Source organism: Acipenser ruthenus, chromosome 10 (assembly GCF_902713425.1).
Source record: "Acipenser ruthenus chromosome 10, fAciRut3.2 maternal haplotype, whole genome shotgun sequence".
Lineage (NCBI taxonomy): Eukaryota > Metazoa > Chordata > Actinopteri > Acipenseriformes > Acipenseridae > Acipenser > Acipenser ruthenus.
The window spans coordinates 42,763,077-42,774,574 of record NC_081198.1 but is presented as its reverse complement, the minus strand read 5'-3'; the positions used below and the strand labels follow the sequence as shown (position 1 = coordinate 42,774,574).

General features: G+C 35.1%; 1 protein-coding gene across 3 annotated transcripts in view; it reads right to left on the bottom strand.

The window, feature by feature from the left end:
- Nucleotides 1–800: 800 nt before the first annotated feature.
- The window catches only part of LOC117409910 (RNA-binding motif, single-stranded-interacting protein 1-like), a 54,743-nt gene continuing 44,045 nt past the window's right edge, over nt 801–11,498 (bottom strand). For 2 of the 3 annotated variants that reach the window (XM_034016219.3, XM_034016244.3), the window contains exons 5-14: nt 11,138–11,295; nt 9,923–10,002; nt 9,634–9,749; nt 9,078–9,127; nt 8,884–8,971; nt 7,099–7,149; nt 5,573–5,683; nt 5,169–5,249; nt 4,823–4,899; nt 801–3,302 (exon numbers count right to left, since the gene is read on the bottom strand). In XM_034016219.3, the coding sequence (XP_033872110.1) occupies nt 4,828–4,899; nt 5,169–5,249; nt 5,573–5,683; nt 7,099–7,149; nt 8,884–8,971; nt 9,078–9,127; nt 9,634–9,749; nt 9,923–10,002; nt 11,138–11,295 (807 nt within the window). In that variant the 3' untranslated portion in view covers nt 801–3,302; nt 4,823–4,827. The remainder of the gene's footprint in view (nt 3,303–4,822; nt 4,900–5,168; nt 5,250–5,572; nt 5,684–7,098; nt 7,150–8,883; nt 8,972–9,077; nt 9,128–9,633; nt 9,750–9,922; nt 10,003–11,137; nt 11,296–11,498) is intronic. The other variant, XM_034016236.3, reaches the window with a different exon arrangement.

The window sequence follows — 11,498 nt, the reverse complement described above, 5'->3', positions numbered from 1 at the left end:
TTTAAAACTATACTATATTTTATTACAGCTTATTGCTAAATACTGTACAGTATGATTAGCAAAAAACAGAACATTTTTAAATGATGACTCTGATAAATAAACTCCTGAATGGCTGATTACAGAACTCACCTTCTGGCAGTCCACAGAAATACCTTCTCAGGGTGTTTTAGTAAGGCCAAGCAAATACAATAATTGGTAAATGTCAGTTTTTGTTAGTATAAAGTAAGTGCAGTTATTTCACTGGCAGTACAGTAACTGTCCAATATACAGTAGTGTAAAGGGTAGATGTAGTTACAAGTATTTGGCTTGGTATTACTTTTAAATCAAGCCACATATTGAGGAAAGTGCTTGGGCTTCATTATCAAGTTTATCAAGACTATTTTTTGCATAATTACTTAAAACAAAAGAAAAAAAAAAAAAAAAAAAGCAAATGTATCCTTTTCCTTTTGAAAATGAGTGGATACATGTACTCAAAATCCATTACCCAACAAACAGTCCCTTTAGTGACACCTATAAAGTGACAGCATGTAACCCTGGATGAAAGAATGACCACTGGATGTATCCAGAACATTCCACCACCAGCTGCTATTCAATGCAAGTACAGCAGGGCCATGAAACAATACAAACACAAACAACCCCATTTTGAAGCAAAAGTACATTTTTAGTGAGTAATATAGTAAAAAATAATTTTTACATATTTAAAAGTAGCAAGAAACTACTCAGAACATTAATGTAACGGCTCCTTCCAGCATGACTTTATGAAATTGTCCTTTGCTTTGTTAAATAAAAGAACAGACACATTTTCAATTTATGTTTTTATTCAAAAGTTTTCAAAGAAATTAACAGAAAAAAAAAACTTAAGTAACAATCTAATCATTTTTTACAGTTCACAAATGTCTTTTTGGCTTTAACAAGTACTAGAAAACAAAAGTACAGAAAGAGTATCTTTAACCAGACATACAAGTTACCACTGGCAAGTTTGTGGCACATGTAAAATAATAAAAAATAAAAGAAATGAACTCTCTTGATCATATAGACATCTCTATGAAAATCTTTTTTTCTTCGAACAATCTGTACAAAAGGTCTCTCTTCATAAATTATTTATTTTTGTATAATTTAATCGCTGTCTAGTATGCAATGTTTAATTAAAGGATTTATTTATCTACAGAGTATTTTCCTAACTCTTTCCCAGACACAGAGTATGGCACTTAGTTCAGACATCACTAGCAGCAAAACCCCACACAGCTGTTGCCAGTACTATGTTTCAGTCTTAGGCAATATATACTGTAGAAATCAAGTGTGTCTACGGTTCATACATGGTAAAAAATACAAAATAAAAAAAAACCCCAACAAACTAAATGTATGGGAAGCTGCTGCAGGTCTGTCTGGACTCAAAGCAACAATATTTTAGGAAGCAAAGATCCTGTAATACCACAACTTTTGGATTATTTCTTGACTTCATCAACTACTGGAATCTACTATATATCAATGAAAGCAGCAATTACTTTTGAAACTATGAAACCGAAGGCCTGGACACAACTAAACACGCTCACATACAATATTCCTATAAAAAAAGAAAGAAAAATTTAAAAAAATAAAAATAAATTGAAGAAAACAATACCCCCCGAAATAACTTGTTTAACTCCCGCTCCTGAGCTGGGAGAGTTTGGTCTGTGGAAACAGGCAGGTCCAGCAAACCCGTCCCAATACAAAAGAGAAAGAAAATTCTGAGGTAGATAACTAATCAGTCTTGGCTGACCAGGTAAAAAACAGTCTTTTGGAAGACAACTTAATTCGTATAATGTTTTAGGCAAATATGATTAAAATTATAAAGCTTTCATAATTTTTTTTTTTTTAAATTAAAAAAAAGAGAGTTGTTCTAAAATGTGAAATGCAGAGCATTATTATTTTTTAAGAAATCATTTCATAGTTTCAAATTCTTTTTCTTTCTTTACGTGTTACGTTTCTGTAGTGATGACGAGTGTGGCACTGCTCGGATCAAAATCTTCCTGCATGCTTTTTTTGTGTGTCATACTGTACATCAATAAAACTAGAAAAAAAAATGCAAATGTACAAAAAAAGGCACATTCTCCTAACTGCAAACTGGTCTGGCAAAAAGTAAAAGATGACATCAAATGCAAATGCTGAGAGTAAACCACCCTTTTTTGCTCGCTCACAGTTCTTTGGTGAAGTTAACCTTTTTTAAAGTCTTTTGTTTTTCCCTTAAAGGGGAGCTAGCCTCTATTTGTTAATCTCTCAGCTTTTTTTTTTAAACCAAAAATCATTTAGCTTTTGCCATTGTTGCCTTGTAAAGGCATGGTTTTTGTTTGCTAGTTTTTGAACAATCAGAAATCTAAGTATTGTTTTAATTATAAAGCAAAAGACAAAAAACATCCTGTCAATTTGACAGACCCCCAATCCCCCACCCCATCTGTTTCTTAAGTTAAAACTACAACATCAAGTTAGTTTAAAAAAAGGCAAGATTTTTTTTAAATGTAAATCATTCAGCAGAATTCCTAACTCATTCAAAACAACCAGAAGACGTTTGAGCGTTCTGATAATTACAAACATTAAATCCTATTACAATTCCATCAGATTCAGAAAATGTGTTTCACTAAAACACATTAGAAACCAAAAGATTTGTTTAGCTAATTGAAATAGCTATATACTAAAAAAGCCCTAAGTTGCTGATTTACAAGGCATTTCTTTTGAACTTATTCTTGCTTAACTATTCTACATAGTTGCCTATACAGTTATTGTGTGAAAAAATTTAAGGCAAATTGTATAGGACAGATCAATCTACACCAAAAAGGCAAACACCTAACAAGAAAAGACAAGTAACACTTCACCATAGCAACTCACACAGCAAGCACAGAACATCATTTTAAAAGATGTTCGGCTAATAAAACTTCAGAAAAAAAATCTCAATACAACAAAAGAAAAATTCAATCACAAATAATAAGAACAAAAAAAAAAGTCTTTCCTGTCATGCACCTTGTCACATGGTCTTCTGTGCACAAAGAGTTCTTGTGTCAATGTGACAATGCTTGGTAAAAATAAACTTTCTTTCTTATTAAAATAAAACTATTTTTGAGAATTCGCATCCTTTTGATGAAAGCAAGCACTTTTATGCACCTCATACAACTTATACCAAAAATAGTCTGTTTCAATTGATTATTATTATAAACAAAATGTAATCTTTGCAGAACCTTTGCAAAATGTAGAGCCGTTCTTAAAGCACGGTCAATCAGAGGAAGCCATGATTGTTTCAGTCTTTGCACATCTCGGTTATCATTGCACATCTGAAAGAAAGAAATCTGTTATGTAGCTATTTTACAGAAATCATACTGTAATATTACAACATACTTATGAAGGAAGGCAACAGTTTAAAAATGATACAATTCAAGTTTTTAAACCATTATGAAACTAATTGCTAATGCTTGCAAAAACAGAGGCAGTCTGACTTCTATTATATGTAAACTTATGGAAACTATAAGATCCAAAATGGAAAATTACCTATATGGTAACAATATCCTGGGAGACAGCCAGCATGGTTTTAGGAAAGGGAGATCATGTCTAACTAACCTACTTGACTTTTTTGAGGATGCAACATTGAAAATGGATAACTGCAAAGCATACAACATGGTTTATTTAGATTTCCAGAAAGCTTTTGACAAAGTCCCGCATAAAAGATTAATTCTCAAACTGAACGCAGTAGGGATTCAAGGAAATGCATGCACATGGATTAGGGAGTAGTTAACAGGTAGAAAACAGAAAGTACTGATTAGAGGAGAAACCTCGAAATGGAGTGAGGTAACCAGTGGTGTACCACAGGGATCAGTATTAGGTCCTCTGCTATTCCTAATCTACATTAATGATTTAGACTCTGATATAGTAAGCAAACTCGTTAAATTTGCAGACGACACAAAAATAGGAGGAGTGGCAGACACTGTTGAAGCAGCAAAGGTCATTCAAAATGATCTAGACAGCATTCAAAATTGGGCAGACACATGGCAAATGAAATTTAATAGAGAAAAGTGTAAAGTATTGCATGCGGGCAATAAAAATGTGCATTATAAATATCATATGGGAGATAGTGAAATTGAAGAAGGGAACTATGAAAAAGACCTAAGAGTTTATGTTGACTCAGAAATGTCTTCATCTAGACAATGTGGGGAAGCTATAAAAAAGGCTAACAAGATGCTTGGATATATTGTGAGAAGTGTTGAATTTAAATCAAGGGAAGTAATGTTAAAACTCTACAATGCATTAGTAAGACCTCACCTAGAATATTGTGTTCAGTTCTGGTCACCTCGTTACAAAAAGGATATTGCTGCTCTAGAATGAGTGCAAAGAAGAGCGACCAGAATTATCCCGGGTTTAAAAGGCATGTCGTATGCAGACAGGCTAAAATAATTGAATCTATTCAGTCTTGAACAAAGAAGACTACGCGGCGATCTGATTCAAACATTCAAAATCCTAAAAGGTATAGACAATGTCAACCCGGGGGACTTCTTTGACTTGAAAAAAGAAAAAAGGACCAGGGGTCATAAATGGAGATTAGATAAAGGGGCATTCAGAACAGAAAATAGGAGGCACTTTTTTACACAGAGAATTGTGAGGGTCTGGAACCAACTCCCCAGTAATGTTGTTGAAGCTGACACCCTGGGATCCTTCAAGAAGCTGCTTGATGAGATTCTGGGATCAATAAGCTACTAACAACCAAACGAGCAAGATGGGCTGAATGGCCTCCTCTCGTTTGTAAACTTTCTTATGTTCTTATGTTCTTATTAATTAGAGCAGAATTCAATCAATACTATACCTGTATTACTTGTTTTGTTGATACGTGTAGGAAGAATGATCATTAGATGACTCCACCTGTTGCTGACCACTGTTTTCCTGAATAAAACAAGACATTGTAAGCAAGTGAACTGAGACCATTAAAAGTCTTAACCAGAACAGCTAACAAAATTTATTAAAAAAACAAAAAAAACAAAGGATGCCCAGTGATTTGAATGGAGGGAGCCCTTGCTGAAGTGCGCCCCGAATACAGAAAATATAAATCAAGAGGTTTAACAGCTTTCAGTTTTTCATTTGGTTAAGGCTGGCATTTGCTCTCCTATTTCCGTATCTGACCTGGAACTAATGTGAAAAACAGAGAAACAAACCTCTACTTGAACAGCTGCGGTCTGCATGTGAGCATACTGGGGAATATAAGCACCTTGCATAGCTGTTGTCGCAGGCATAAACTAAAACAACAAAGAAGAATACATGAGACTAAACAAAACAGGCAATATTCATCATTAAACAGTCTTTGTTAAGGGCAAGACCCCCCGCCCCCCCCCCCATCCTTTTCCCTTGCCTTTTTATGATGCTTACAATCTGGGATCTGCTGATCCATTAATGAGTTATTATACTTTGTATCTTTATCTGGCTTTGATTTTGTGTGGACATTCCTAATTGCCTGCACTGAAAAGACTAAATGCAGTATATTTTTTAGGAGTTTAACTGTTTTATCTAAAATATAGCACATTAAACTTCAAATGATTAAAGTTTAAATATAATCCCATACCGTTCCTGTGCTGCCTAGTGAAAGGTGACTCATTTGTTGTGTCAGTGGGTTTAGCATTGATGTGGGTTGTAATGACATTGTGTGGTCCATAGAGGGTGATAGTACTGCTCCCTGAGACAAAGAATAGAACATTACACATTAGTTTACAGTACTAATAGAAAGCTAGAAGCAAGTGTATGTAGATTCAGGGGAACTTTACCAACTTAAATAAAATCGTTTTTAATATTTAAAATATCTTACGGTTCAGTTTAATAAATAAACACACACATTTAACAGAGCAATTTCCATTTCTGTTATAACTTTCACAGAAAATACCAAACAAACTTGCGAAACAGACATCTCAATGACATTTTAAAAAACTGGGATCATTGACTATTTCAAGAGCAAAGAGCGGTGGATGTATTAAACAGTGTATTCTGTTGAAGGCACAATGCTGTTTTTAAATGTTACATTAGTATCAATGTGAACGTACATGATTTACAGAATTGAAGAGATCAAGTAAATATTGTGAAAGAGCTTGCGAGGTTACACATTTCCAACATGCCGTTCATTATATTTCTTCTGGCATTTTAGTAATGATGCACATGGTTTGAATTTCTGGAACCAATTTAAAGGGCTCAAAAAGCTTTGTAAATGTTATCTGTATACTGTAAGTGACTGTGAAAGCCTTTGATACAAATGCAACCATTGCAGCAGACACATTAACAGGCTGGAGTTTGTTTTTAAATGAGCTACACCCTATATTTGCATTGCATTGTACTTAAAAAAAAAAAAAAAAATTGTTAAGAGAGTTTCCTTGTGCAGCAAGTTGTAAAATCAAACACTGTTTTTTTTTTTTATAGCCATAATATTGTGACACAAAAAATACAATGGCATTCTGTAATGCTGTTTTGCTTGTCTGGTTTCAGATTTCACAGACATTACAAATGACCAAAGTGTAAAACCACAGACGGAGTAATTGGTAACATTCAGCACAAGAATTTTAACTTGTTTAAAGTCATCCTTTTCCTGGTATACATACAGAATATAAAAAATATGACTTTGTGTCGGCAATATTTAACGAGTTAACGTTAACAGACAATCTATAGTAGGTCTGAGTTTCTTTGATCTATCAAAAAGACTCACTAAACGTCTGGCACATCAGGATCAAACTAAAAATCCCTGCTACTTAAAACCATCTGTGAAAAAATGCATATGTTCTGAGTCATCAACACACTTATACTGAAAGCATTTCCTACCCTCCACACCAAGAGTTCCTGTGGTAAAAAAACAGAGTAAGTACGCTGAAAGGAGTGACTGACTTATTGTTCCAGCCTAAAACCATGAATCTAAAATTCCAGAAGAGGGTGTTTTTACAGGATTTAAAATGTTAAAGGCTTGTAGAGTTTGAATAGTGACGTTTCTAAAAGTATATGCATCTTTTAAATGATCAAGTGAACCTCACTTTTCCAAATCTGAATTATACGATAATTAGCAACACCTGTGTAACGCACTAGGCATTAAATAAACAAAGCTGTACCACTCACAGGATGCTGCATGATATACGGTTGATGAGGCATCCAGGAAGGAGTCTGTACCTGCAAGATATCAAGTTTAATAAGATTCAGTGAAAGGCATGGAAAATGATCTTTAGGAGCCAGACAGTTGAAATAGCCCTATAGTCAGACAAAACAATGATTGAACACATCTGACTGCTTCACAGTCAAGGCTTTTGTCTTATTGATGTTATTGTTACCTTGCATATATATCAGTTCAGTTTAATTAAAAAAAGGAAAACCATTAATTGGGATAGTACATGATTTGTTATATGGAAAGTGGAGCTGATCTGTCAGTTGCAGTCCATTTTTCAGCCCGTAAAACCTTGTAAGCAATCAATGCCCGTAGCCACACAATCCTGTCGGTGTATGATTATATCAGCTCGCTGAAGCTAAGCAAGACTGGGCCTAAATTCTCAACCATCTCACATAAAAAAAACACTCCCAAGACATCTTTACTGTGTGAAAACGAAATGGCACCTCTGAGAACACTGCAGTGGGCTAGAAACCCATATCCTCGTGAAAACAGAACACATAGTACTATCTGTTAGGCGTGAGCCCTTAGCAGAATACACTTCTAACTGCTAACCCAGTGATATAGGCCTAAAACTCCCTTGGAGTTTCCCTGGCATAGGTGTAGAATGACGGGCCAGGCTTTTCAGCAACATGCCAGCTGAGAGAATTTGAATACTGAGCTTAAGACTTAAAATCAGCCTGACCCTAACCTAAACAATGTAGTACAGTTTTACATGTGGCCCGTATTTCTGCACCTATGCCATTTCCCTTTCTATTCTGTGTATTCCCTATTTTTATTCATTTTTTGTAATTTATCTGAATTGGCCAATTAGAAAGTGAGGATGTGTACTGCAATTAAAACATTACTGCATTACTTATTTTTTACTTGTACTAAATAAAACAATGACTTGAAAATTACTAATTAGCAAAAGTCAGCTGCAGATATTTAATCCATCTACCCAGTCACAGTAGATTTCTACAAAAGGTAACCACTTCCAAATCAGTGTGAGTTTTTTAATTTTATTTCTAAACCTAATACTGTCACTCATTGTAGAAATACAAAAGGTAAGGTCATTTACTGCTGACCTTCTAAATGACAAGTCAAAGGGCGTTGCTGACCTATCTTGCTGAAAGCTGCAATTATAGCAAGATACAGGAGGTAATGGTGTTTAAATTGATTGTTAATAAAGCTTAAACATCTTCCCTTAGCCTAGGATATGAAATCACTGTGCAAGACTGTGGGAGAGGGAAACAGCTCCAAGGGAAAACATCCTGCAATGAGGCTCTTGAGGGGAAACCACATGACTTCTCTTGAAGTGAGAGGAAGCCGAGGAGAGTTTAAAGAGCGAGCCCACCCTGCTCATGTATATCTCAGTGCTGCATTGTTTCCCTTTCAGAGCTCTCAAGAAATAACTTTAATTACAAACTCCAAACTGCCACTCCAAAGATCAGGGAGCTTCAGAAGAACAGGAGGCTCAAAGAAAGGATAATAGGCTGGGTTCACCAGCACTCAAAAGCACTCATCTGAGGACTGGAACATAAAGGGAAGGGGCCTTTATAGTTAAGTGTTCTAGTTTCTTTAGTGTAAAATGTAATTGACTGCGATAATGGGTGCACAGTTTGTTCAGTTTTTTAATCATTTTGCTGAGTGAGTGGGGTGGGGGGGTGGAGGGGGCCCAAATTCAACTAGCCTCTCATCTGCTAGCAGTTAAAACCCCTTTATAAATGTTTTAATAGCTTTAATTGTTTTCTCATACAAACCTGATATGTTGAAACAGGTGATATATAGGGTGCAATAGAAGTCTGAGCCATCATCCTGTTTGCAATACTGTATGGTGAAGGATAAAATCTGGGAAAAAAAAGAACAAAAATGAAAATATGAAGTGATTTTGTACAAAACAGTTTTACTGTGCAAAATCCGTAGGTTTAATCAAAACATGTATTTTTAATCTTACCCATTTTGCATAGCAGCTGTAGTTGGATCATATGTCAGGGTCATTCCGGCCTAAAAGTTTTAACAATAACACATTATAACGTGATCATGAAATCTTTGTTATTCCAAAAGATGGATGAACTATTTCTCTTTTTAAGATATGCTGCTGCATAGCTTATTCACTGCTGCCCCTATTTAAGCCTAACAAGAAGCAGAAATAATCTAGCAGTTTTTCATTTGGAACAGATCAAAGAAGTGTTTTTATAATGTTACACACTTTCACCCTCAGATCTTTTTCTGATACACAATGCTTTTGACTTATTAAGCAGACCATAATTACTAATGGCTTAAGTTAAAGCATTAGGTGATAAAATACAAATAGATCAAAGAGTCTTTATTGAGCTTCTGTTCCTATTTTATTTATATACTGCCAATGGAACTACCAAAGGGTACATGGGAATGGAAAACAACACACACACAGCCTGGTAACAGCCAGGAATGCACTTTGCAGCCATCATTAGTCTCCAGACACACACAATATTCTCACCCCCACACTGAAATGTAATGGACAGACTTACTAGCCTCACCTCGCCCTCTCGCGGCCACGCTCTGCCATTCTGAACATATTTGTTTTGATTTTGCCTCTTTTTTTGTCCGCCATCTGCAAACTTGCATAATAAGGGTTCATTGGGCACTGTGGGTGAGACGCAACATGGTTACACATCTTTAAATAGGAAGTTGAGGTCCCAGTCTTCATTGGTATAAATGCATAGATAATGGAAACAATTTGTCTGAGATCCAACCTAAAGCACTTACTAAAGCATTTTAACTTTAACCTTAAAGTTAAAATAATAATGAAGTCCTCACCAGGGATTCCCGGTGGCATCTTAATGAATTTCCCATTAAAATGTGAAATGACTGCTTCACACTTCTCTGTTGATTCCATCCTAAATAAATAAAAAAGAAGTTCTATCAATTGTATGTACTGCATTATAACATAATACTTATTAGAAAATGTACACAACACAACTGAAATGGATATAAGACCATATAAAAGACATATACTATTTGTATTGAAGGCTTTATACAGTAGCTTTTCCATCTGATTTTCATTTATATAAGGGCTTGTAGCTGTAAGTGGTTGTTTTTTTGTTTGTTTTAGAATTGCAATTGGTGCATTTCCTTTCAGAAGAATTGCGCTAAAGATGATTTGGAGTAAGTAACCATGGGAATCTAGCCCTTTGTTCCGTTGAGAAAAAACACCCTTTAAGTGAGATTTCTGGAAAAGAAACTTCTGGTAATATGGAAGACCAGGCTGTTTAGAGTATTCAACTAGAACCCTACATGTTGTTGCATGAAGATTTTCAATTGCAAATTTGCAAAAGTAGAGGATATGCATGCACATTAAAGGGTTAAACTTATTTTCCTACATGACCTGCATGAACATGATCATAAATTATATCCGGAACCAAAATTGGCTTCTGTTTCAGTACACTTCAGGTAACATGCTATTTCATGCACTGTTGTAGCTGAAAGGACAAGATCTAACTTGAACATGAATATTAAAATGATCTCATACTTTGATAAATCAACTATTAGTGTTGCCAAGAAAAAGCAACAAAAAAGAAATAAAGAAAATCTGGAATATAAGGGGGCACTTCAGCAACGTATTTACTATAGTTTTTACTGGGAAATGTACATGCATTATTACACGTTAAAATTGATATTTTTAGTGTTCCCAAACCCATGTTTACTGAATGACATTCATTTAAATATGTTGGTAGGTAAAGCCACTAGAGCTCAGAATTATCAACCTCACTACACATATTTTCACAAATCTGCAATCAGATAGGCATTTTCAACCCTTAAAAACATTTACTGCTCTACATCATGGCAGAATGAGATACATTAGAGCATAGCTAAAGTGCAGTCAAGTATAGACATTCCCAGGTAAGTAAGGTAAATGCGGCCATGGAACACTGCAAAATTACCTTGCAAATTTTAATAGTAAACTTTTTTCATGAGGGAACTATGACCACTATTGAAAGATGATACCGACTCCTAATCTAACGTTCATCTTACCTTGCAAAGCCAACGCCTCTGCTTGCACCATTAGAATCCCGTAATATTCTAGTAGAAATGACCTGCCCGAAAGGTTTAAGCATACTTTCTAGCTCTTGTTCATCCATAGAAAGAGGCAAGTTGGAAATATACAGGTTTGTTGGGTCTTGTTCTTGTTGCTGTAATAAATAATAATAAAAACAGATGACTCCTGCATGTTCATTGCATTTGTTTGTCTGTGACAGTGTACTGATGTACTTTTTAAAATGTGTACAAAGCTCAATTCATCACAAGGGTACATTGTTAAGAACATAACAAAGTTTACAAACGAGAGGAGGCCATTTGGCCCATCTTGCTCGTTTGGTTGTTAGTAGCTTAAGGA